The sequence below is a fragment of the Stegodyphus dumicola genome, chromosome 9 (genome assembly GCF_044657685.1).
Source record: "Stegodyphus dumicola isolate Sdum_Otavi_A_Nest chromosome 9, ASM4465768v1".
Classification (NCBI taxonomy): Eukaryota; Metazoa; Arthropoda; class Arachnida; order Araneae; family Eresidae; genus Stegodyphus; species Stegodyphus dumicola.
In genome coordinates, this window is record NC_140776.1 from 1,121,223 (window position 1) to 1,148,369 (window position 27,147).

General features: G+C 29.8%; 1 protein-coding gene across 1 annotated transcript in view; it reads right to left on the reverse strand.

Annotated features, from left to right (window-relative positions):
- LOC118193624 (uncharacterized) overlaps positions 1–27,147 on the reverse strand; it is a 188,019-nt gene that overhangs the window by 15,652 nt on the left and 145,220 nt on the right. Inside the window, exons 29-38 of the mRNA XM_085823169.1 lie at positions 26,420–26,543; positions 25,532–25,714; positions 21,864–22,083; positions 20,011–20,264; positions 19,006–19,230; positions 18,525–18,626; positions 16,568–16,683; positions 4,652–4,817; positions 2,189–2,467; positions 127–253 (exon numbers count right to left, since the gene is read on the reverse strand). Of these exons, the coding sequence (XP_085679295.1) occupies positions 127–253; positions 2,189–2,467; positions 4,652–4,817; positions 16,568–16,683; positions 18,525–18,626; positions 19,006–19,230; positions 20,011–20,264; positions 21,864–22,083; positions 25,532–25,714; positions 26,420–26,543 (1,796 nt within the window). The remainder of the gene's footprint in view (positions 1–126; positions 254–2,188; positions 2,468–4,651; positions 4,818–16,567; positions 16,684–18,524; positions 18,627–19,005; positions 19,231–20,010; positions 20,265–21,863; positions 22,084–25,531; positions 25,715–26,419; positions 26,544–27,147) is intronic.

Sequence of the window (27,147 nt, forward strand, 5' to 3'; positions counted from 1 at the left end):
TTGCTAAGCAGATCAAGCATTTTCAAGTGTTTAATCAAACAGCAGCTAGAAAGATATATACCTTTAAATGAAATTACCAATAACATCATATCTGACATAGAATAGGTATAGTACATAAAGACTCACGCTGCTTTTTTATAGCTTCAGTAATATGTGATGGTCTGAGCTTGCGAAGGCGGGATTTTCTGAATAAAGTGATCATCAGAAAAGTAGGAGGAAACACAATAAAATTAGCCATCACTCCAACACCAATCTAAATGAAAAAATTTTAATTTTAAAACTATTTCTATGTTTTAGACCCATGCAAAAGAATTTTATAGACGCAATAAAAAATTCTACATTATCATTGATGCTAAACCAAATATTATAAAAAAAAAAAAAAAAACGAGGAATACATAAATTGCATCATGACAGCATCATACATTTATTATATAAATTGAAATAATCACTTTTAGATTTTCATACTAAATTTGAAACATTTAAGCATAAGTGTACATAAAATAAATACATTTTAAAACAAATAATTAAACTTATGACTTAAATTTGCTTATTTAAACTAAGAGGAAGTATTGAATAATGTGAACCTCATTCACTCAAAGTTAGTTATACATATATAAAAATACATATGTTTTAAGTTTTTGAAATATGCATTGTTAAATTCCTAACAGCAGTTTTCAGGCATACTGCAGCTACAGTGTTTGTTTAAATTTCCCAAAATATTAGACTTGACCTCCAGCACAAAAGTATACACTTAGGGTTATGCTAAAGCCTGAAATCAATTCAAAGTTGTAACTTTTCTTCAATTAAATTAACCAATGAGAGATTATCATTTTCCACTTTTCTCAGCTAGTGATTTTTATGATCTATAATGTATACTGCATGTTAAAGATATCGACTTATCTCTGAGTACTCTTTGAGCTATTTATAAATGTTTATCTTCTGCTTAAAAACTATTATTCATCCCAAGCTGAAATAGAATTCCAAATTTTCCTGGTTATATGCCATTGTTATTTAAGATCTTTATGAACCAGAAGCTTTCACCAATTTTATGTCTCTTGCTTTATATGCAACAAAGAAATAAAATGAGAAATTCTAAGACAAAGTAAAGGTTAAAAAGGTTCTGCTAACTGAATGATGCTAGCGTAAAACTTGCTTGAAATGTCTACACTCAACTGCTGTGCATAATTATTTATGTAAAATAAAGTGTTCTTGAACTCTATCATAACTGATGTTATACATGCTCAATCATAATGCATGATTGAGCCAGTTTGTAACACTTGTTCATTCCCTTTCATAAACTTAATTTTTCAAAACACCCCAAAGAAAATATCTAATGAATTTAAGTCAGGTGATCATGGTAGCTATTTCACTGAACTCATATTTAATAATATAAGCTCCAAATGTACTTTTAATGAAAATTCATGCCCCTGCAGATTTATGAGCTGCAGCACCACTATGCAGAAACCACACATTTGAAAAATCTTTTATTGTGACATTGTTTGAAAATTTAGGCCAAGTTAGTATTTCATTCCATAATCAACACCAAACAGTTATTAATTATGAAATAAAAAACGTTACACATTATTAAATCACAAAGGAGTAATATTGAATGACCTTAAATAGAAATAAAAACAACCTGGATTAATTTTTAACTATCCTCAAGCAGGAAGATAAAATTTGATTTTTTGGCACTGCTCAATATACATGAAAACTGCAGATATTATATGTAAATCTCTTGACCAATTTTTGTTGCATGGAAGTTAGATTTTTTGTATTTCATGTTTTACAAAGTATAGAGACAAAAGGAACATATAAAAGATATGTAATTTTAACAAAACTGAATTACTTTAAAAATGTGAAAGCATGAGTAATTGCATCATTTAAAACATTTCTGTAACAGGAAGTACATACATTTTGATAGAAAACTAAGGACTAATTAGTTTATTGTACTGACACTATATTTCTACTTTTGAAATACTTTGTGACTGACATAAAATACGTTTAAGTTTTAACGTAATGTAAAATAAAAATTACATAATGACACACATAAAAAAATAGCAAAATATCACAAAAATTTACATAACTAGGCATAACCAATAGTTAATTAAGAATGTATAGTATTATAAATATTTTATGAAGGCAACAAATTTAATTTCACTCATATTTTAAAATTAAACATAAAGTGTACCTGTTCAGGACTAAGTGAGAGTGGTCCTAGACTAAATGCAGATCCAGAAGGTTTGGAAGGCACTCTTCCGTACCACATAGCATTGACTAACATTGATAAAAACAACATAGCAAAACAGCAAGTCACTCGTTGAGCCCTTGTGAAACGACTCTTTGGTGGTCTCATGAAAATAGAGAACCACAGGTGACCATCTGACAAGTTTTTCTGCGTTTTCTGATGAAATAGGTGACTGAATTCAGTAGCTTCTCCTTTTCCAGCTACAGGTAACAGTCTGTCAATCTAAAAATATATATGTGGAAGTAGATAAACTTATTACCAAGAACTGGAAAATAAAAGCAAACAAAAAATCTACAAATTTATGCACTACAAATCATCAGCTCATGAAATCTACACTTCATAATTGTATGAACTTTCCAAGAGCATTTAAATCAAGCATATAAAACTCACTCTATTACACTTAAATGAAACTTGTTTTAAGTAAGGGGGAAATTTTTTTTCTTCTTTTTGGAAAGCCAATCGAATTTATTATGCATAAATATATTCAATATATTATTTTTATTTATAAAATGCCTGGCCATTGATCATCAGGTCCTTAGGCAATGATTCTCCAATACTTCTTTACAATACAGTCCAAACTCTTAAGTGTAGAGCACACATCTAGATGAGCAGCATCAATGACTTGTCCAAACACAAAGCACATAAAGGTGAGGAGGTCAGATTAAAACAAAACAAACGAGCATCATGGCAGTCACGTCCAGTCATATTCAATATATTATAAAATCAGCATCCATTTATTATGTTTAGAAACATTCTAGCATTTTATCAACATATATTTTTAAATGAGGATATTATCAGAAATATTTTATCAATATATACTTTTAAAATATGATATCTGACCAAAGATATCGAAGGCAATGTAGATTATAAAGAGAAATCCATAAATGGATTTCTATTACATACTTTCTGATGCAAATATTAGATGTTCTGAAATTAAACTATGCAATATTTTATTTCTGTATATAAAACATTAATTTTCCTGATTAAAAATCAAAAATATGAATCTAAATATTTAATAAGAATGTGATAAAACACGTTTAAGAAGCCAAAGTTTTTCCTTCAATATCTTCAAATTAAATTCTTTTTATAATGTACATGTTTAGAGATAGAGATCAAGTACTTAGAAGCATACTGTGCAATATGAAAGCAGCTATTAACAAAAGTATTACTTCTATTTTAATTCAAACAATTAAATTCAGAAAAATAGTTGATTAATAGCTATAAAACATAAAAACTGGATTTGGGATACTGTTGGTGATTTCAAAAGAAAAATATAAAATACTAAGTTGGTACAAATTGCAAGTAAAACTCTCTTGCCTCCCTGAAATAAATAGAGTTCCTCTTTTCTTTTTTTGGCATATAGATTCACAAAATATTATAAATTTAGAAATATTAGGTCATTAAATGTCCTTCACTTTCTAAATGGTAAATTTATCAATTCATTGACACGTCTTATGAAGGAACATAATTATGATACATAGTTACAAATTTTGAAATATGGAAAACCAGCAGGTTTTTGCTTGATGAGATAACTTCAAAAGGACTCAATACAAATGTAAGGTTAAATAACAGATTTTACCTCAATTCAAATGCATAATTTGAATCATAAAACATGATTTTGTTATAAAATATATTAAATTAAAATATAGCATAATGAATTAAATATTAAGCTATGTTTGGGGTTATTTTAATTTAATTTTGAAGTTTTTTTTTAAATTCATACTAACATAAGCCTAAGGGAAGAAACATTTTAATTACCAAAATGTTTTTAAATGCAATGAAAATAAAATTAATCATAAGCATATAACAATGTGGATAAAATTAATGATATATCATTCACAAATTTAAAGCAAAATTTTAAAATACCAATATTTAAATCTTAAATGTTACTTAAATCTTCATAAAATGTTCTACAAATCTCTGTGATGTATTAAAACACTTTAGACTGGATAAAAATTAACCAGAAAAATTACTTTTTTAGAATAAAATTCAAGCGAAAGACAAATGGAATTAGCAAAATTTAAATTTCATCAAGATATGATAATATCATAGACTTAGCACTTTTTATTTTAAGAATTTCTTTTCAAAATTTTCTTCATAGCATTTTCTTTTTCCCATTACACTTAAAAAAGAAAAATTTCATCTCGATCTACTTCTGAAAGAGATGCTCTGAATTCAGATGAATAAAAAACTGTTAGATTGGGAGATTTACAAGGAAGACAGAAGATACGATGGAAAATCAGGAAAGTTGGCATTACTTTTAGATATACAACAGTATTTCTACAAATGAGATAATAAAAATACTTCCTTCAAAATATATAAAACTTGCATATGATTTAATACAGCACGTGAAAAATAATTCATTTGATTAATACATAAATACATATTTGTTTACACTAAGCATACCAGTCCATCTTCTTTTTCAACAGCTAACCATCTGTTGCAAACAAATTCATAGCGAGCACCAGTCTGCACATCTCGAATGACTACAAAGTTTAACAGCCAAGATTTGAATTTGCCTTTGCCAAAATTATCATGCCAAATTCGCAAGTAATTTAATCTTCCAAGAGGCCTATGAATATAATATTATTAAATTAAGCAACCAGTGGTACTTTATAAGAAAAATTTTAATTAAATTAAACCATGACATATTTTATTTCTATACACAGACATTAATTTTCCTGATTAAAAGTAAGAAACCTGAATCTAAATATTTTGTAAGAATATGATAAAGCACATAAGAACCCAAAGTTTTCCCTTGAATATCTTCAAATTAAAATTCTTTTAATATTTATATGTTTAGTTACACAGATCAAGTATTTTGATGCACATTGTGCAGGTGACCAGACAAAAGCCCACTGGACGAAAGCGCACGTGACAAAAGCACAGAAAAAAGACTCCACTGGGATAATTGCCCACGTGACTAATACACACACCAACGAAAGCGCATTGATAAAAGCCCACACTGATAAAAGCACACTTAGATATAAGCAAATGCTGATAAAAGCCCATACTGACAAAAACCCACACCGATATATATGATACGTTAAAATTAATATTTTTCCCTTTTTTCTTCAGCTTCACAAAGCAGATTCATGAATAAAGATAAAATAAAAGATAAATTAAATTAATAATAAATAATTGAACAATAAGTTTAAGTAGTGGAACACATTTCATTTTGTGCTCTGGCTGAATTAAAATCCTATATGTATGTAGAACAGAGAGTCAATCAAAATAATATAATTAAAAACATATACATGTATGTGTAACTTCGTTTTTACATTTACGTGACAAATGGAAGTGCCCTCATATAAGTCCAACAAAGGGAGGTGAAAGGGAATACTGGCTACACTGCTTCTTTTAATTCTACAAAATTATAAGGATTATAAAACGCATGTAAATTTTCATCATATATAGAGAAAAATTTATGAATAATTTAACACTGCAGAAAATTTTGCATATAATGACTTTAAATGGAGAATTAAAGGCGAACTTTTATTTCAACAAAAAAAATAAAAGTACCATATTCTATTATGATTAAGAAAACATTTGTGTGCACTATCACAATCACTGCTTTAATGATGAATTAAAAGCACAGTTTCAAATAATCTAGTTAAATTTTGACAACTTGGATTTTACATAAATTAATTTCATTCCCACTTGAAATTTCATTTTTAATCATAATAATTATTACTCATAAAATTTTACAGGAAGTCATAGCTATTTTGGATTTCCTGAAAATGCATGCTGTTTTTAAGTGGGCTTGTGGGCTTTTGTTATGCAGTTTTCTAACTGGCCGCTGGCTATTCTAGCAGGAAACCATTGAATTCCTTTTCTTTTACCTCCAGCTGTATGAAAAAGCAGTTAAAGAGAGGAGAGCCTTGCTTAATTGCTTTATCCCCTATCAACCCTGGGGTGTCAAAGAACAGCCTCAGAAGGGAGGGGGTGGCAAGAGAGCAATTAAAGGTTGGTCAGGAATAAATTAAAGAGGATTTTAAACGTTTTTTGTTAGTTACTAGAAAATAACAATATCTGAAATTCTACTTGTAACTGAAGCATTTCTTTATTTTAGTTTTTGAATAACTTTTTATCTAAGGATTTAGTTATAATTTCAATAACTGGAAAAAAAACGAATTAACTACTTCTTAATCATTTTTAAAGGGATAATTCACTGTGTTTGCAGTAAAACTGTAGAGTGGAAAAGTATGCTAGTTTCTGATTCGATACAACTTTTTGATGAACTAATTAAACATGTATGTTATATTGAAGCAAAGCCATTGTTTAAAAGTAAAACTACTGAACTATTTCTAAAAAAAAAATTCAATTATTACATATATTAAAATTTAAGTAAAAGTAATATTTTTCATTTTAATTTTCATATGGTTGAAAAGCCAACCATATGAAAGTTAAAATGAAAAATATGAAACCATATAAAAGTTAAACTATTCAAATAATTTTAATAACGAAGGTTTCTGAACTCAAGAACAAGAGGATTTAAGAACCATGAGCCCAACATTATAAGAAAAGTAATCTTGCACATTAAAAATAATTTTTATTTCAATAAAAAATATTATCGTATATACCCGCGTATAAGTCGAGATATTTTGGACAAAAAAAAGACTTCAAAGTGGGGAGGTCGACTTATACGAGGGCCCATAAAAAATTAAAAGAATCGGAAGTTCAAAAATTTCTTTATATAATGCAGTTGTTTTCGTCCCGCACTCAAATTGGACGACTTATCAAATAAGTAACTTACTTGAAGTAATAATTTCATGACTTAAATTATGTGACGAACTAATCACAGAGTTTCATACTTTAACTAGAGTAAGTTTTGATTAAACCAAAGACTTTTCGGCTCCCAAATAACTGATCAATATCGAGCAATAAAAAGTTTCGCCAACACGCCAAGAAAAGAGAAATGCAGATAGTTTTTACGTACATATAAGTCTTTATAATAGTTATTGTTCATTCATGAAATACTTTTGTTAACAGGCGTACACATCAAAATTTAAAAAAAATAGCCCACACAATAACTGGCATACGTTTACAAGCAATGAAGCTTGCAAAAGAAGAAAAGTATGGTGTTCCAAACACATTTCGTGCATCAACACATTGGTGCACTAAATTTATGAATCGCCATGGTTTGTGTGTACACCAATGCACAAAACCAAAAAAATATTGGGCAGAGTGGATTAGTTCCGTTCGACCAACATTTACAAAGGGAGGCAACATTAGAAAGCCTGATATTACATTAATTGCTCAGTGGGTTAAAGATGCTTGGAACGAAATACCCTCTGAAATGATTATAAAATCATTTTAAAAATGTTGTATTAGCAACGAACTAGACGGCACGGAAGATGATGCTGTTTTTGAAAGTGAAAATGACGATGAAGGCTCTAGTAGTGATTGTAACAATACAGAGTTCGAGACTGAAAATATGTATGATGACGAGCCAATGACGTCAGAAGAGTTCTATGAAATGTTTGGCGAATCTGACCATGAATCAGACGTTGAAGGATTTTGATTTTGTTTATTTACCAAGGTATTTTTTATCGTATATTTACTTTTTTTTCTCAGATGATTTTGAATAAATGTAGTACTTAAAAAAATTTTTTTGAAGTTTCTGGATCGATTTCGGAAGTGGGGGGTCGACTTATACGCGGGTATATACGGTATGTTACTCGATTAACTGTAAATGCTTAAAAACAGTTCAATTTAATTTACCGTAATATTTTATATACAAAAAGCAAATTTAAACAGCATTTAAAAAATGAATTTCTCTGTAAAAATTCTTTTGTGGGTTTTATGCTGTTATTACATGTTGAATATTATTTTGCCTAGATTAAGAAAAAGAAACACATAGCATGTAAAAATTTATTATTTAGAAAAACTATCAAATTAAGGTCATTTTCTTCACCTCGAAATGCATTGTTTTCCCCTACATGAATTTCATATTCTGACAACACAGAAAGAGTGGCCATATAACTTGTAGGAGATATTTCTTATAAACCTCGTGTGATCAAGTAGAAAAAATGCTTAATTACAGAGCTACGTTTTGAATAATTTTCTCCCTTATTGAATGAGTTCAAAAGTTTCTAATATCTTGTTTTCTAGCATAAAATGTTTCACCAGTTTTTAAGGTTCTTTCCTAAGAATAATTTATTAAGCAGAAGTTAGTAAGAAGAAAGGTATACTTCAAAATTGATCTCTTAGGTTTATTAGGTCTGGCAACCAAATAAATATTTTTGAATTCAACATCAAAATTTAAACATTTTTTTTTTTTTTTTATTTGTGTCTTAACTTTTCAAAAAACATGCACGTAATCCGAAGTTTCATATAACAAAAGTTAGTATAAAAGAAGTGTGATAAATTAAATTATCTGTACACTCAGTCACTATTAAAAACTAATTCTGTCCGACTATGAGTCCTCAATCAGGAGGAATATCCCTAAGGGGAATTTCATAATTTCAGAGAGAAATTTAGTCAACCTTTTCTTTATGTATTAAGTATTTAAATTTAGTTTATGGATATAAAAAAGCACTTTTATTCAAATTTTGGTATTTACCAATATGTATTATACTTGTTCAATTTACATTAAAAAATAATCCATATTTAAACAAACGCTATGTACTTTTCAAGTTTTGGGAAGGAGAGGTTGAATGATCGTTTAGCAATGGTAAAGAGGGCACATGAGGGAAAAACTGTTGAGAATCACTCGTCTAGACTAAGCCAAGTTGAATTAAATATAGAATTTTATACTTTATGGATCTTTATTTCTTACTGTAGATTCATCAGGTTTTTTTTTTTTTTTTTTTTTTTTTTATGCAGGAGATATGAAAAATAAGCAATGCTCTCTTCCAGACTCCTCGAGCCTGGACTTCTTGAATATGAGCCGATTGTACTAACCATTACACCACAAAGGCATTCTGGAAGAAGGGAGAAAATACCTTATATATTCCCACTTTTAAAGACGACTGGGTATTAGGGAACCTAGTCATCAAATCTTGGTGGAGAAGAATAATCATCCACCACCTTTTTTTAATTCAGGCGCCCTGCTGGAGACGTGAAAAATCAGCAATGCGTTCGCGAGACTCTAACTTGAACCTCTCGAATATGTGCCGAGTGTATCAACCGTTACACCAGGAAAGCATGCTGGAAGGAGGAGAAAATACTATCCTGTTATGTATTATTTCAGCCTGTACTGTCAATTCTATTTTCCCCTTCCTCACCCGAATGTTAATAAGTTAGTAAGTAAACATGTTTAGGATGCAAATGAGTTAAGAGCATTTAAGGCAAAGCTTTTGAGATTGAAAGGGAATGCGAGAATTGGCTAAAGATGACTTCTGCTGTTAGGGTTTAGCCATTTGCGGCCATTGCATTAAGTGCGCCAGTAAGTTAATAGTCTGAGAAAGCATGTTAGGCTAATCTTGAATTCCTCTGTTAAGATTATGTTAATTTTATTAACAGTTAAATTTTGAGTTAAAGTTCCTTTCCTATCGATTCTTAACTTCAACCTACTACTTCTGGCTAGAACATAGTTTTAGAATCACGTCTGAATACATAATGATGAAGAGCGGTATTTAACCGTGTGGCTCTTTGGTCTTAGTGAGAGAGATACCAGGTATTCTGGCTGCACGTGTCCACCTTTTTAGGCTACTCTCTCGTAAGCTATTATCACGCTCGGCCGTACTTTAGGCCCTTGATAGCTTCACAGACTTATTAATGTTAAGGGGCCAAGGCAGTTACAATCTTGATAGCTTCGGCTATATCTCTTTAGTTTAGATTTTTAGTTTAATTCTTAGCCTCTTAAGTTCAAAGTCCAAATGTTGGCTTTATTGTACACTCCAAGGCAGAGTTTTGTTAAATTTTAGTTGAAATAATAAAGGGTTAGTTTACCCTTCTATCTTGTTGTTTTCTGTCACACAAACTCAAGTGATTATTCGCTTATCAGTTCTTAAGATTCTTCACTACCAACAGTAATTTAGAATTACACAATGAGGAACTCTATACCTCTATTTAATTTATTACCTTAAAATGTTAAGTTTATTAGTTGTGCTGATACTTTAGCAACTCAATATTTTGTCGATTGAGTTCTTAAAATATCAACACAACAATTTAAGTATTGTTGTATGGTTGTACTGATACTTTAGCAACTCATTCGTCAATACTGAGTAGCTAAAGTATCAGTACATCTATACAACAATATTTAAATGTAAGCAGTAATCATAAATATGCAGAATGAAGTAAGCTTTGTAAATTTTATAGTGCTAACTTAATTTTGATAGTAAACACTGATGTAAACAGATCATGTTTGCAAACACGCCCTAAAAGAACATCATCTACATCACGCCTTTATCTCCTGCAATATGTAATGTTCTGAAATATGATGCCTGTACCCATTACAATAAATAACGCCATAAAACATGCACCTGTACAACTATGTATCGCTATATATATCATGTAATGTAATGCATTTTACTTGATCTAATTTAACGCTCGGCAGTGGCAGAACTTGCAGTGTTGGCTGGAGTCACAATTTCATTATGACTCGAAGACGCCGGAAGGTTGTTCGTTTTCTAGTCAATGTGTAGAGCTAATGTCTGCTTACTTCAGGTAAATATTAGGTGGCCCCTTCACTTCTACGTAACATAACACCACAAGCAGTGGTCTATATGTTAAGCACAAGGTTTACTCTTGTAATAGTTCTCTTGGATAAAAGGTTTCAACCTTTATCCTTATTCTATTGTTACTGAACATCAAATTGATTAATGAGTTTGGTTTGGTTTGGTGTATGTAAGCATGGCAAAGCCTCGAGGGCTATATGCCTGAGGAGAGGGATGCCTTCGTAGAACACTTTCTAAGAGAAACTGGCTCGTATACAAATTACACATGGGGGAAAAACTATGAAAACGCTCATGCAGCCAGCCCGTCCATGAGATTCAAAACTCGAACTGAACTACTAGTGTTCCACGACTTTACTGCTCGGCGGACTCTGTTGACTGGTGAGAAGTCACTAGCAATCTTACAGAAAGTAATTGACAATTTGCATGCTCCCGTGAACAATTAGACCTTATAACTTGTTTGTTAGCTAACATTCAAACATAAAATTCTACGTTTTACTGGGGTTAGTTTCATAAAAAAAAAATTTTACTGATTTCAAAAGAGAAAAAAATTTTGAGAATTTGTTGAGATAGGCATAGTCGAGATAAGAAGTATGCATAACAACTTACGTATATTACATTCTAAACAAGAAAACATTTTTTTGATTGGTAGAACGTATCTCATCTAAGACTTAGTAATCATTTATTTTCGATTCGCAAAACTTTCTAGACACTGTTCCTTTGAAAATAAATCTGAAAAAATGTTCAAATATAAAAAAAAAAAAATAAATAAATAAATAATAAATAATTAGTTAGCTGAATAAAAATTAATAAAAAATAGAATAAAAGCTGTACATTAAGAAAGTGTCAGTCATCCAATTCTTAAGCCTTTCATGTAGGCACAAGGCTCACCTGTGGCCAAGCGGTAAAAACGCTAAACACTGGTTGCTTGGTCCGGGGTTCAAATCCCGATGGAAAGGCTGATTGCATGGGCACTTCTGTGGTTTTTCCCTTACGTAACATGTATATGAGCGAGTTTCCTTTAAAACCTCCTCCACGAAAGCATACCTTCCTTTGGCTTAGTGTCATTTCATTCGTTCTCTTTTCATGCCCAGTTCAAAATAGTGTCGTTTGTTCGCTGCTGTTTGCACTTATTCCATCTTTCCCATTTCATTCATTGTTCGAAAAGTCACTTTATGATTAAGCAAAGGTATATTCAGATGAAATGACCCTTACTACTTTGACCTGAATTAGCCTTTGAGTTCTAATATTTATTAAACATTTGTTTAGATAAATTTATTGAGCAGAATAATGAATTTCAGACATGTTCAAAAGGTGTGTTTTTGAATCTAACTCAATTTTTGTCATATAGTGTCCATTTTTTAATTTCACATAAATCTAAAGAAATAGAACCACTATTCCTTTGCTTTGACAGAAAATAAAAATGTAGCAAGTGTATAATGAAGATGTACATAATTTATTAAAAATATAGTGAGCCCTTTATAAACGCAACCGTTCACGGTTTTAAAGGATTTTGGTTGTAGATATGGTGGTCTTAGAAATGTGATATTCGCTGGCAATGTTTGTTTATGTTCACAAAAAATACAGGTCGCTTTCAAAAGGCGACCTCTTAGAAATGTCATCAATAGATATAATTCACTATAATTACTTTCTAATGGATAATGGAATTAATTTAATCTAATGTCAATTAGAAAATGGCTATTTACAATAGGGAGGTTTAAAAGCACTATATCTGTAATTAAGAGCACTGTAATTTTCTTTTTCCACAATCAGCTGTTATATAAGATTAGCTGCTTTCTGTGTATTTTTCATGTTATATAACTGATATCCATACGTCTTGAACAAATATACAGCAAATGCAAGACAAATTATTAAAAAATTACAATTTGAAACATTAATACTAATTTTCTATTACTATACATAATACTATTAATGAATGATGAATTTATATAATTTGTATACTTAGAATCTAAAAACGATGAACTTTGAATCTGATGACTCTATAAATAAATATTTATGTAGTTACAAAATTTTAGTAGATGTTATTATATGCATAGCTCTTTATAATCTTCACAATCTCTAATAAAATGCTACATATTTATTACTATAATTTGAGGCCATTGTACTTAAATTTGTAGATATGTTGACTTCTAAGAATTGTTCCATCCCCCCCCCCCCAAATAAATAAATAAATAAATGAAAATTAAAAACACTACTCTAAATTGCTGTAGTTAAAAGATTAAAAGGTTACATTTGGAATTCGTTTTTTGACAGGGTGTCAGCTAACAGTTCTAATTTATTCAGAAATCTAAAAGAAAATATCTCTAGAAAATCGCCAAATTATAATTGTTACATTCAAAACAGCTTTCAATGAGAAATATGTTTAAAATTTGATAATAAGCTCAGTCTAAAGTAAAGAATAAAATATGCCTTAGCCAAGTTTTCATTGTCCTTAACTGTTTTCATATTCCTGAACTAAAAGGAACTAAAGGAAAAACTAAAAAGTAATAAAATAAAATTCAACTGTTTTAATTAAAAGTTAATAGTTTTAATAATGAAACATATTATTTAATCTCAGCCATATTATCTTAAAAATAGCATGTGAGAAACTCCACAATGATATTTTTCATTTTCACATGCACATACCAAAGTTAAATAAGTATATAAGTAATAAAATGCAATTTCAGATTTATCATCAAAACGTTATAGCTAATCACTTAATCAGAGAGTAGAAAAATTGCTTTCAACATAATAAATTAAACAAATAAAGTAGTGATAAAATATACAAACAGACATATTTGAGACATTAAAAATCAGTTCTGAATACTCCATTTATTATAATTCAAATTATAAATACACAGTTTAGTAATAATAAAGCATAAGTCCCTTTTGATTATGTGCACTTTTATCAGTGTGGGCTTTTATCAGCGTAGGCTTATACCTATGTCGGCTTTTATCAATGTGGGCTTTCATCAATGTGTGCTTTTATTGCTGTGGGTATTTGTCGCGTGGGCAATTATCACAGTGGACATTTTTTTGTGGGCTTTTGCTGCGTGGGATTTTGTCTGGGAACCCATTGTGCAATATGAAAGTAGCTATTAACAACAGTATTACTTACATTTCAATTCAAAAAGATTTTTTAATTAATACCTTTCTTTCACAACAAATGCATTACATATTTATCAATAATATTTGGTTTACTTTTTATCCCACTAATATACAGATATTAATTACTCAGTTAAATGTTAAACATTTCAAAGAATATGCACTGTAAATTTAGAAACACACAGGTGGTCATTGCAAATGGGAAACCAAAAATTATTTTATATATACAAGCTATAAATAGGCAGTGAAAGTACAGAGTGTCTATCAAAATAGTCTCTGATTTCGAAATTTTAAGATAGATAGAGGACTACAACAAATAGTATATTTATTGTGAAAGCTGTAAGATTGTTACACAAAAGTTTTCACATGATATTTACAAGAGCTACAAACAAATGGTGCTATAATTTCAATACGTAATGTGTATAAATAGTGCTCTAAAAGATGTGACAGCAATCATTTTCACCCTTTAAACATGAAAACAGGTTAGCATATAGAATGAAGAGGTTGAAATCATGCATTCCATTGAACGTGTGCTCTGGTACTGGAATACCAGAGATTAGAACATAGTCCTATGGCAACAAGACATAGTTTTCAAACATGATTGAATGTTCCCAAAGAACATCATATGAAAACCATTCAAAAGCTCTTCATTTTTGTCCAACAGACAGGCAGTATGGCCGATGATTTGATAGGGAGTTTTGCTCCCATGCAAACTGTAGTTACTCCTGAAAATGTCACAACTGTTTCTGGAATTATTCAACAAAATCTAAGGAAATCTGTCTGAAGAATTGCAGCAGAGAGTGGTTTGAAGCATTCCAGAATGCAGAAAATACTGTGAAACAGGCTAGACATGTTTCCATTCAAAATCCAAAGTCGCCAGATACCAGCACACAGCACCATCACTGAAACTCTCCTTTGGAAACTTCTGTATAACAATCTTACAGCTTTTACAATAAATATAATGCTTGTTATATTCCTCTATTAATCTTTGTTTTCGAGATTTTTAATTTTGAAATCAGAGACTCCTTTGGTGGACACCTTGTAGAAAGCAGCAGCTTGAGAATCTGCTAGCAGAATCATTTAGATAGGCATAAAATTGCTAAGACCAAATTGAATTTTCTTGTGGAATGCTTTGAGAAATTTTATGCAGTTGAAGAATAATATGAGTTAACCTTTAATCAACTATTTTAATAAACAGTGTAGATTTTTGTGACTTAAATCTACTAAATCACTTTCAGTATTTCTCACACACATGCAAGCATGTGTGTGATATATTTGTGCATGAGTTTACATATACATATAGGTATAATATTATACAAACGAAAATGTATTAAGTTTCTATACACAATGCAGAAACGTAGAATGGCGTAATACATCAATGATCACATGTAAAGTGTACCATAGTATAGTGGTTGTTGCAAAAAGTAAGATGAAAAGCAGTTTCATTATTTGGCATCACAGTATCAAACATCAAAACTGCGTTCCCTTGAGCTTCAAATTTGTAATATAACAAAAGGACAACTGAAAATCATAATAAAGTTTTAAGTTACTAAAAGGGGACTAACCAATAAATCCACAAAAGGCAAAAATGCATAGATTAGCAAAAGAAAGAAATCAGGCATAATGAATAAAAAGACTGTCCTATTGCATAACAATACTTGTCTCCATGTTACTAAATTAACAAGTCACTATCTAGGGTAAGTAATTTTCTAGGGAATTGATGAGGTATTCTTTATAAAAATTATTTAAGGTATTACATCATGATTAACAGAAGTCAGCTAACTAGCCCTTATGTCTGCTCCAATAAAAAAACACATGTGTGGAACTCACATTAACTCAGATGATCATTTTAAGATAAAGGTTCAGAACATATTATATGCACAGCAAAAGGATATTATGTGGAGGGAATTAGAACATTGGCTGGTCAGTGAAATAAGTAGGTTAATAATTATGGAGAACTCTCCTTTTGATGGATTAATAAAAGAGGTGCACAGCTTGGTATGTATATTTTCATATAAGTGGTTTAATATATGATACTTATGATGTTATATACCAGAAATTTTAACCAGGTTGTATATGATATACAAGAAATTGCTGAAAGAATAAAGATTGTTTGATGCATATTTTATTAAAATATTTTGTTAGATATTTTTAAAATATCATACAGTATTATAGCCAGTTCACTGGAACTCAAAATTGTAATTTTGATGTATTAAGAATAGTTTAAAACATTTTATTTTGTCGAATTACCAAAAGGGCAACAAATTGTGAAAGTAGGTTTCACATGTTCAGTTAAGAATGAATAGAAATTAAACAAATTAAATTTTACAGTTTTATGACTTGTAATTTATTTTTTACATGGGTAGATTTTGCATTTCTAATTTAATTAGTTCCTCATGAATAAATCATACAGATTAGAATGCTGATTTCTATAAATACAGTTCCAGTGAATGCTTGACATTCATAATACCAAAAATGATTATGGTAATTTTTTTTCCATCTTTTAATCATTTTTGGCATTAAAATGATCATAAATGAATTCAACAAACTACTTTTTAATGCATAAAGCTGCTCATACACAGAAAACTGTAGTTACCTGGGAACTGCCATTACAAAAGTATCTGCAGCATTTCGCCTAAATAATTTTCTTTTGTTGTCTTCCAAAGTTCGAACAGCTGTTTCATCATCATCACCAGATAGAATAAATTGGACCTTCATCAAAGAAACAAGTCTTGTAAAAAAATAAATTATGCATTTGAATATTTAAAATTCACATGGAATAAAAAATATATAAAAATTAAAATCATGCTATGAGGTAATATAATATACAGATTACAAAATCCTTGCAGTTTCTGATTTTGTATATGATGTGCATTATATTCAATATAATTCTTTTAGTTCCCCAGCTGTTAGTTTTCCCTTATTTTTATACTAATACGTACTTATTTTTAATTAACTTACTTATTTTTGTACTATATGCAAATATTTCTTTACTTATATGCACTTATAGATATAATTTCTATTAATTTTCACCAATAAAATATTTGAATAGAAATTGAAGCTAACTTCATACCAAATGTTTTTATAACATTATATGTCAATTTGAAGAAGGATAGCAAGTAATGCCACAGTATTGTAATAAATTTTTAATATTTATTTCAGTCTGTCAAAAAATATGTCTCACAAAAATTTTATATAATGAATATAAACAAAATCTGAAATGTTTCAGATTTTAAATTATGTCCAAAGGGGCATTTTTTTAAAGTTTTGTGTGTTAGCTTTATTTATTAAATATCATGCTCTTTGCACATAAACCATAAAATTTAGTTCAACAGTAATGTCGCAAAATAATTTTAAAATGAGCATATCTTTAAAATTTCCGATACACGGTTCAATGCGCAGGATATAAAAAGGGTTTCCCCTCCCCATAGAGTGTTGCCATTGCTCGCTTTTAAATCGTTGAGTTTTTTACTCAATTCGTAAAGTTTTACAAAATATGAAATCAATATAAAACAAATTCCAAATTTCAAATTTGGGATTTCAGATGCCCATATTCGCAGTAGGATTACGTCATTCAAAATTGGATGGCTCTAGATATAGTTGTTTTATCACAATGCAAGAAATATACATACATTTATGCTGATTTTTCATTATTTAATTTCTTCAAATATAATGCAGGACTCTAACATTTTGTGGCACCAGTTTGAAAAGTGAACCGACATTTAGAGGAGTCTGATGCAAAATGCCAAAACCAAAGTAATAGTCCTTTGAGACTCAAATCCCTTTGGACTAAAAATTTTACATCAATTTTCTTTCCTGACTATTAATCTAATTTTTATGGCAGAAAAGAAGAAGATAATAAATAACACTAAAATCAAACAGGAAAACTTTACATTATTATGAGCAAAAAAATTAAGAATTATTCTTTATCAGTCAGGTATTATTTCATGAAGCATGAATAACTGCAGTGCTTTAGATGATAAATAAGCCAAAAATTAAAGAAAGAATGTTATTGAAAAATGTACATATTTTGTAACAGTACAAAAAGTAGTTATTGTTTGATGTCATAATACAGCTGATTTAAGTGAATATGATTACAGATTTGGAAGAATAATTGATTGACACAAAGTTCGTATAAAGATAGTTTCATAAAGACTTTGTTAGAAACAAAATGTTTGTTTGTTTGCTATATCTACAAAATAATTAAATAAAAATTTGCAATAATAGGTATAAGTCATCTGGAGTAAAACATCTGTAATAATAACTTAAGTATTTTCAAACCGCAACTATGCAGTAACAAAATACTAAAACTGAGATCTGAATCGTATACTAGTACTTTTTAATGCAATGGAAATACCAAAACTATTAGTAAATAATCTGTGTAGATAACTGTGAGTTACTTATTTTTATTAAAGGTGAGAATTTAATATTTTTATATGATAGTTATTAAATCAATGCTGCTTCTTGGAATTCAAGGCTTAAAAGCCAGATTTTTAAATAAATTAATTGAATTATCAGTTTATGTGCTAAAAATTAAAACTTTCATTACTCACCTTAGAATCAGTTGCAGCTGCATCTTTATTTCCAGTAACTACTATCATTTCATACAGGTATTTATCTTCTGGGTCATTATCAGGTAATGGAGTTGCTCCTAGCTGTAAAAACCATTTTATTTTTGATTAAATTATTAATATAAGTGTGAATACTTTAAGTTTTCAGTTGTAGAACTACTAGTAGCTTATCCTCAAAATCAAATTGAATGTATATAAATTGAATATTTAGCTTTTCACAATGCAGTTTTAAACTCGGAAATGATATTTAGCACTGCAAAGTTTTTCAATTAATCAATAATTCCAGCAAGGTAATAATGCTAAATTTCTAGATATAAGACTTAAATTTAAAGCAGGTACTAGACAAATTAAAATTGCACATATAAATAAATAACCTCAATAACTACTATTAAAACTTTAAAAAAAAGTAACAATAACAGCTTTAACAGAACTTTTTTAAAGAGTGCAATATGTAAAACTTTACCTTTTCTTTATCTTTAATATCTTGTCGACGAGCCCAGGCTAATAAAGCCAAATAAATTAACATGATATTAATTATTGTCATGTATATAGTAACATTATCTGCAAATCCTGCATTTGCAAAGACATAGCTGAAATCAACTGTGTTTGGTGCAACAAAGAATCCACCTCCAAATGAAGTCAAATGGTTGCACTTGCACTGGGTCAGAGCAGCTGTAGCATTTTCTACCTATTGTTGAAAATAAAAGTGTAGCTATCAGAATAGAACACAATGCATTTAACATTTAGATATAGAAATGTAGTGCCATTTTAATACCTTTTGAGAGAAATTCTAAATGAGACACTTTTATTATCATCAAAAATCAAGATTACGTACAAGAGTACCTTGCTTTTATGAGTTAATTCACTTCTAAGAGAAATTCATAAAGCAGAAGTCTGTAAAGCAAGGCTTAATTATTAATTTGAAATTTGGTGTTAATGGCATGGCAACAGTATACTATTTAATGCCATGCCAGTGGCACCAAATAATATACTATTGGCAAATAACTTATGCTAGTTTTGGCAATTTTCAATGCCTAAAAGATTACTTTTTAAAAGATGAATTAATAACAAATAATTTTGTAAAGTATGACTATAATTTAATTCTACATATGTAACAAAACAAAGGAACTAGAAAAAGCTATTTTTTAGTTTTATTTATTTTTTAAATGTTCAAAATAATTTTAAAATCAGTTTCATTTTTGAATTGCATTTATTTAAGAGACTCTTATAATTGCATATTCTGCTAGTGGATTGATCATTATGGAAGAAAGTCTGTAAAAAGAATTTTACTTAATTAAATGCAAATGCTTCTTATTTCATTAGTCTATGTAACACCATTATGGATTCTATAATATGATTTTAAAATATGAATCTTGTAATTACAGTAACTAGGTAACCATTTTCCAAATAATTTAATAAATACAATCTATAAAAAATATCATAAGTACATAAAATATGTGCAACTTACATAACATCCTGCACCAGACCATATCCTAAGGTCATAATTATAGAAATAGCATCCAGATGTATATATTCTAACAGAGTAATTGGTGGAAAAGTCTCTAACTGCTTCACCATGTGTGAAATTGACACTGCTATCAAACAGCATATCATCAGGAATAGAATTGTTCAGGGCAGTGTTATTTGCTTCAATAATACCCAAATAAAAGAAGCCAGTTCGGTTTTGGATCACTTCATTGTTAAGGAACAGATCATAAGTACCTGTAATTTCACATGTTAGATCAATTTATTTTGAATTACATAAAAACAAAGTTTTTTAACACAAAATATTAGTAACATGGGTACAAATTATTATGTTATTTTATTTGATAATATAATAGCAGTATCATCTTAAATATATAATTTGCTTTTCCTCACAAAAAAGAGGGGGGAGTAATTTAAATATTTTAAAACGAACATTAACAGTGTACTCTAAGTTTTATTACTTATTGTTTATGAAGGGAAATATACAGATTTTTAACCTAGTGATTCAATCATAATTTATTAATTTCCAATGCTTTGTAAATAAAGAAGCATTCAGTTAGGGAGTGGAAGCAATTAATTCAGAAAATAATTAAGACTAATGATGATTCCTTATTATTATAGCCCCCATTATTAAACAGCGTTGACAGCCTTCTTATTAATGCAATGTACCAAAACAGCAACCCTACTTACAGTTCTTCTCATCATGAACAGAGTATAAATGGGTATAGAAACAAGCATGATGATGATGACTGTAGTATCATCTCAGCCATACAGTCATCATCATCATGCTTGTTTTGGCTGGGGTTTGGCTGAAGGATGATCCACTCTGATAAGTAGGTGATAATCCTGAGTGGTAAATACACTGGTCAGTAGCCTGCTCAGCAACGAGTAGTAATAGCACTCTGTAAATTGACATTGTTGAGACTGCCAACTGTTTGGCCATGGTTTGCAATAAACGGCCAGCACCATCAATAAAATAACAGAGATCGTATTAATAAGAATATTAATCTAGTAATGCTAACAATAAAAAATCTAAAATTTTTAAGGACAACCTGAAGTTCTTTGTATTTTTATTCTCTTAATTCAGGTTTTGAAAATCTTAAACTTAAATATTTTAGATCAGTTTTTTAGATTCAGTTTTATTTTAAAACTGATAAACTTGCATGTAAATTATCAAGCTTCGTAAATATAATGCATGCAATGATAAACACTTCAAATCTAAGCAAAATTTACTTAAATCATTCCCTGAAATCTGAAAATTATCAAATATATTATCTTAAATAGATTATAAATATATGATAAAAAATAATTAAAGATACTTCCATTATAACAAATAAAACTTGGGGGAAAACTATCTGTAACCATGCCTTGCAACATAAGAAACAATTATTATTTATTATAACAAAATATAATTTATTGCAAACTTTAAAATTGTTAATACTAATATTGCTACGAATTTTTTTCGAAGTCCAATAAATGTAAATATCTGAAAATTTATACAAAAAAACTTTTTATGATTTGTATATTTAAATACATTTAATTTTTCAGAAATAAAATTCAGTCATTTTTTTAAAATTTACTATTAGCCTACAATAAGTTGATGTTTATTAAAACCTTTTTTCATATGATTCCTAAATTCTGTTTTTCTAAATAGCACACAGTGTTAAAAAAGTGCTAAGGTATAGTTAATATGCAAACATAATCAGAAAAATGAAATGACATTATTAAAGTACATTAATAATTCATATTATTCAAAAAGATAAACAGTGAAAATCATTATAAAATAAAAAATGAATATATGATGAAAAACTAACCATGCAGTTACGTGTAACATACCATTTACTTCTCTGACATTTGCCAGATTTATCATTATATCATAAGAATTTAGCAAGGGCTTTACTCTGTGTTTGACAAACACAAGTAATTCAACATCTGGGTCAGTAGGTGTTATTTCAATATTAACGGCAGAATCAGCTTTTTCAACAATGAATTGGTGATAAACCATTTGCTCATTCCATTTGATGACTGCATGAACAAAATTTGGCTCTGGTAATGCCTGAAAGTAATAAAAGATAATACAATGCTTATTATCACAGAAAAAAATAAAATTTTAATGTGAACAATAAATGAGTTTAATTTTTTAAGAACTGAATATCACCAAGGCCAGTTTCAGCTAATAATAACAATCATTACTATTAGGTTAGTAGATGTAAATTTTACCATCTTTTCTTTTTTGTATTTCTCCCTAAGGTTTAGCATGGATGCTTTAATTTTTTACAAGTGGGTATATCAAAAAATTAAATTTAATGATGAATCTGAAAGAAAATTGAATTCATCTAGTGAAATCGAACAACATGCTTTTTTCTTCCTCTTTTTTTTTGAAGTATTGATGCTAATAGATTGGAATACATGAATAGCTGAAAATCAATGGAAGAAAGCATAAGGTAATTTTGTATACAAAATATCAACGGTTAAAAACTGGATAAAGGCATTCAAAGGTGGAAAATGCAGCAAATCAAATCAAAGAGCTGACAATGTTTCAAATTATGGTTTAATACCAGAATGAACTGACATATTTACAGCTATAATGAATGAATCAATATACTGAACTCAGATCTCAAATCAAGATACTGAGCTCAAACCAAGGTCTCTCTCATTGCATCTGCATTCCACCTTTCAGTACATTTTAACAAATGATGAGCTTCTTGGAAGTGGAAACCTCATTTGACACATATTTAACTACAAAATTATAGATTTCAATCAACATGAAACTCTGAATATGCAGCTTACAAAAGTTTACTTGTAACCAGATAAGCAGCCACAAAATGTACCGTATTTACGCGAATCTAATGCACATCGTTTTTGGCCAAATGTAGTATTCAAAATTGGGGTGCGCATTACATTCGATGGCACATTAGATTCGAGTGCAAAGTTCGCCGATGACGTCAACCAAATTTAAATCGTAACAATGGATTACTGTATTTCTTGACTACATTTACCGTTACATTTATCGTTAACACATTATTGCATAGAGGATACAAACTGCAGAGTACGTAGTCACGAAATGGAGGGCAAACAGAGAAGAATGTCATATGGTGCTACTTTCAAACATAAAGTAAATCTTTATGCTTAAAAAATGGGAATAGAAAGGCAGGGAGGGAGTTCAACGTAGCTAGCAATGTTCGCTTGTGGCGGCAATAGAAATTGGCACTGTTTGCAACTAAAGCTAGTAGAAAGAAATTCACTGGCCCTCGCAAAGGAAGACACCCTAAAATTGAAGAAAAAGTTTTGGAATTTGTACGTGAAAGGAGGAAGAATGGACACCCTGTGACTAGTGTCACCATAAGAAATAAAGCAAAAGAGGAGGCTGAAGTTCTTGGAATACCGAAACAAGAGGTTAAGGCTAGCCGTGGATGGGTGGATTGGTTTATGAAGCGGATGGGCTTATGTCTAAGACGCCGTACAACAATATGCCAAAAGCTTCTTGCAGATTTTGAGGGAAAACTACTAACATTTCAGCGGTATGTCATCACACTTCGGAAGAAAAAGAATTTTTCAATGGGGCAAATTGGCAACTCTGACAAGACGCCAATTTGTTTGATATGCCTCGTAACACCATTACGGAGAAGGGGACTGAGGAAGTTATCATCAAAACTTCGGGATGGAAAAAAAAAAGAACGCGTAACAGTGATGCTGGCAATAACAGCAGACGGGTGCCCTTTCTTAATCTTCAAACGGAAAACATGTTCTAAAACCCCTAAGAATCAAAAGCTGTTCCCAGATGATTCGAAACTAAGAGAAGGGTTGGATGACGGAATCATTAATGCTTGACTGGCTCCGAAATGTATAGGAACGCCGTCCCGGAGGGCTCTCCAATCCACCATCAATGCTTTGTCTGGACGCATTTCGTGGTCATCTCACGGACGACGTAAAAAAGAAGATGCACAGCCTAGGCAGTGAATTTGTTATCATTCCTGGAGGGATGACGTCTATGTTACAACCGCTGGACGTTAGTATAAATAAACCTTTTAAGGGGTACGTTCAGGCGGAGAACGAAAAATGGTTTTGTGAGCCAAACCGTGAATTGACCCCGACAGGAAAAATTAAGCGTGCTGCACCGCACATTGTTACACTGAGTTTCTGCTGCCTGGAAAAGCATCGAAGCACCAAAGATTGTGAAATCTTTCAAGAAATGCTGCATTTCAAATTCATTGAATGGCAGTGAAGATGACGTGCTCTAGAACGCCGAGGATGATGATGATGATGAGGAAAGAAGAAATAAATCTGCGTCTGACGAAAAGAGCTGCGAGGATTCCAGTGATGAAAACAGTGAATAAAGACGTTTACTATTAATCACTAATTGTAGAAACTGTTAGCTAGATAGAAATGTTACGATTTATTTCATGTTCATATTTTACGATAGGTACCGTATATACGGTAGTGGTAATTAACAATGATTGTTTCACATAACAATTGCCCACTAATAGGTTAATTTTATGTTCTGCTACTTTATGTATAAATCCATTGTTGTATAAAATATGGTATCTAAATTTAAATAAAATTATCATATCATTGATTGATAGTTTATATACAAATCCATTGTTGTATAATATAAGATTCAATAAATTCCTCATATCATTGATGCGCATTACATTCGCCGACAAACAATTTTTTTATTATTTAAAGTTTTAAAATGGGGATGCGCAGTAGATTCGATGGCGCATTAGATTCGCATAAATACGGTAACTCATGAAATCACTACAAATGGTCCATTCCCTACTATACTTTGAGAAAGACATTTTCGAAAATGGTTAGTTAGTAAATATTTTAAATAATCGTTAATATACTAACCCTTATAAAACAGTGTACTATAGAATTCTATATTCCTCAAATAATTAAAACATACTTGACCAAACAAAAATTTTCATGATTTCAGTTTACCTTCAGTCCTGGTTTTTCAGCTTCAGATGTTGGGCTATTTTGCTAAATCAAAATACTAAACATCTTAGTTAATGTTAAACAGTTGGTAAGAATTGAAAATTTACCAGTCCAGTCCTAAATGATAAAAAAAAATTGAAACACACGAATAAAGTGCACTACCTATCATGAAAGGCAGTATATATTACTGATCTGAAGATACACAAGTCTCATGTAATACTTTCCATAGTTTTGATAAAAATCAATTTTAAAAATATTTGTATAAAAACAGTTGATCCCATTGTTTCAGTGATCACATTGACAGCCTACAGTATCAAGATAGCTACTTCAATGATATGAAGATATAGAAAGGACAAAGAATTCATTTTATCTTTTATAAAATAAGTAAAAAAATTGTCACTTAAAATTGCCTTCAATACTACCTTCTCATATCAAAAATTTCAATCCTATGTATTAAGTTAAATGCTCTAATATAAATTTTTAACAGCATTAGTTATGCAATTTAAAAATTGGCTATAAAATAAAATATCACTCTAAATCAATGAAGAGAGAGATGAATAATATACCGGTTCTGCTCCTTCTTTCTTGCTACCTCTTGGAACCTTGATAGTAAACCAACCAGTGCTATTTTGAATCTTCATGAGGTCTAAATATTCATCTAACATCAAAAGTTGTAAAGTTTTTGTATCGTTGGATAACAGATCTACACTGTCACCATATGAGTCCAAAATGGCTGGCCATGAAACAGCCTATAAATAATATATATCTTAACAATATTTTGATTGAGAAGTACACAAACATCTGTTTTAAATATCCCAGTTCCAAATATTTTATAAAAATGTTGAAATTAAAAAGCAAGAAAGAATGATACTTTTTGATGGCATTTATAACTAGTATTTGTAATATCCAGTCATAATATTAACATAAACACAAATAGCTGCATTTAAATATTTTATGCTTATGCTAACAATTGCGTAACTTTGATGGACAATTAATTCTTTATTGAAAATTTGAAATTTGTAAAAACATCCCTTCAAGCATATAACAAAATTTTAAAAAGGCAACATTAAAGATCAATAAAAAACATCCAGACTTTTCAGAAAATGTTAAAAATGCATAAACTTAAAAACTCATTTTAAAGAATTTAATAAAACCTCGTTCCTTTCCCAATGTATCTGAACAATTTTCAGACTTATTTCTATGTTCAGTTACATATGTTTTATAAAACAAGGTTCAGCTAAGTAACAGCAGAGAAAGTACAATTAATCAACTATGCACATGCTTTATGCATGATGCTTTTAAAATGAAATTTATACTGGTTAAATTATAATATGAAATTTAAAAATTGTAAAATGAAACTTAATTCCTATGTAATTTGTATAAATACTGAAAAACAAATATAACTAGAAAGTCACAATTAAGTTTATTGTACATGAGAATGAAGAAACATTTACCATTACACCAAGTGTCTCATTACCCCAGCATCCAACTTCTGACAATATATCACATACTTCAGGAAATACATAAACCGCATCTCCATGCTGTATAGCACGATTACTTAGGGTACCACCTTTAAACCTGGCAAATTGAATTCAATATTTAGTTACAGTTACACTAAAAAATCAAATTGACAATGCATTCTACTTCAGAAATAAACTAGAATATTTTATAATATTACCCTAATTAAATAATAAAAATCATGAAATAATAGGTTACACATAAAGTCTACGCTAAAATTTTTTAAATATTATTTAAGAGAAAATGCACCTTTTTTAAGCATACATTGTATTAATATGCACCAAAGTAGATATGTGTATGCACATAAATATATATGAACCAAAAAGCAATATCACTGAAAATTCAAATAATTAGGCTGGGCAGGAACTGAAAAATCAACACCATAAGTGCATTCATGTATTTCTCATAAATTTATAGCCTGAAATTTTTTTAAATATTTTATTATTTAAAAAAGAATTTTTTTTCATATTAACATTTTTGCATAGATTTTAATGCAAATATTTATTATATTTTTTAATAAAAACTTACATACTAAAGCTAGGTAAAAAACACCAGGAAAGAGTGCAAGATGCTAAGAGATGCAAGATCAGATACGCTAAATTTAAATAAATTCAGTATGGGTGAAATGGTGTGGTGATGGCGATAAGGAGCGCGCCTTGCGCCC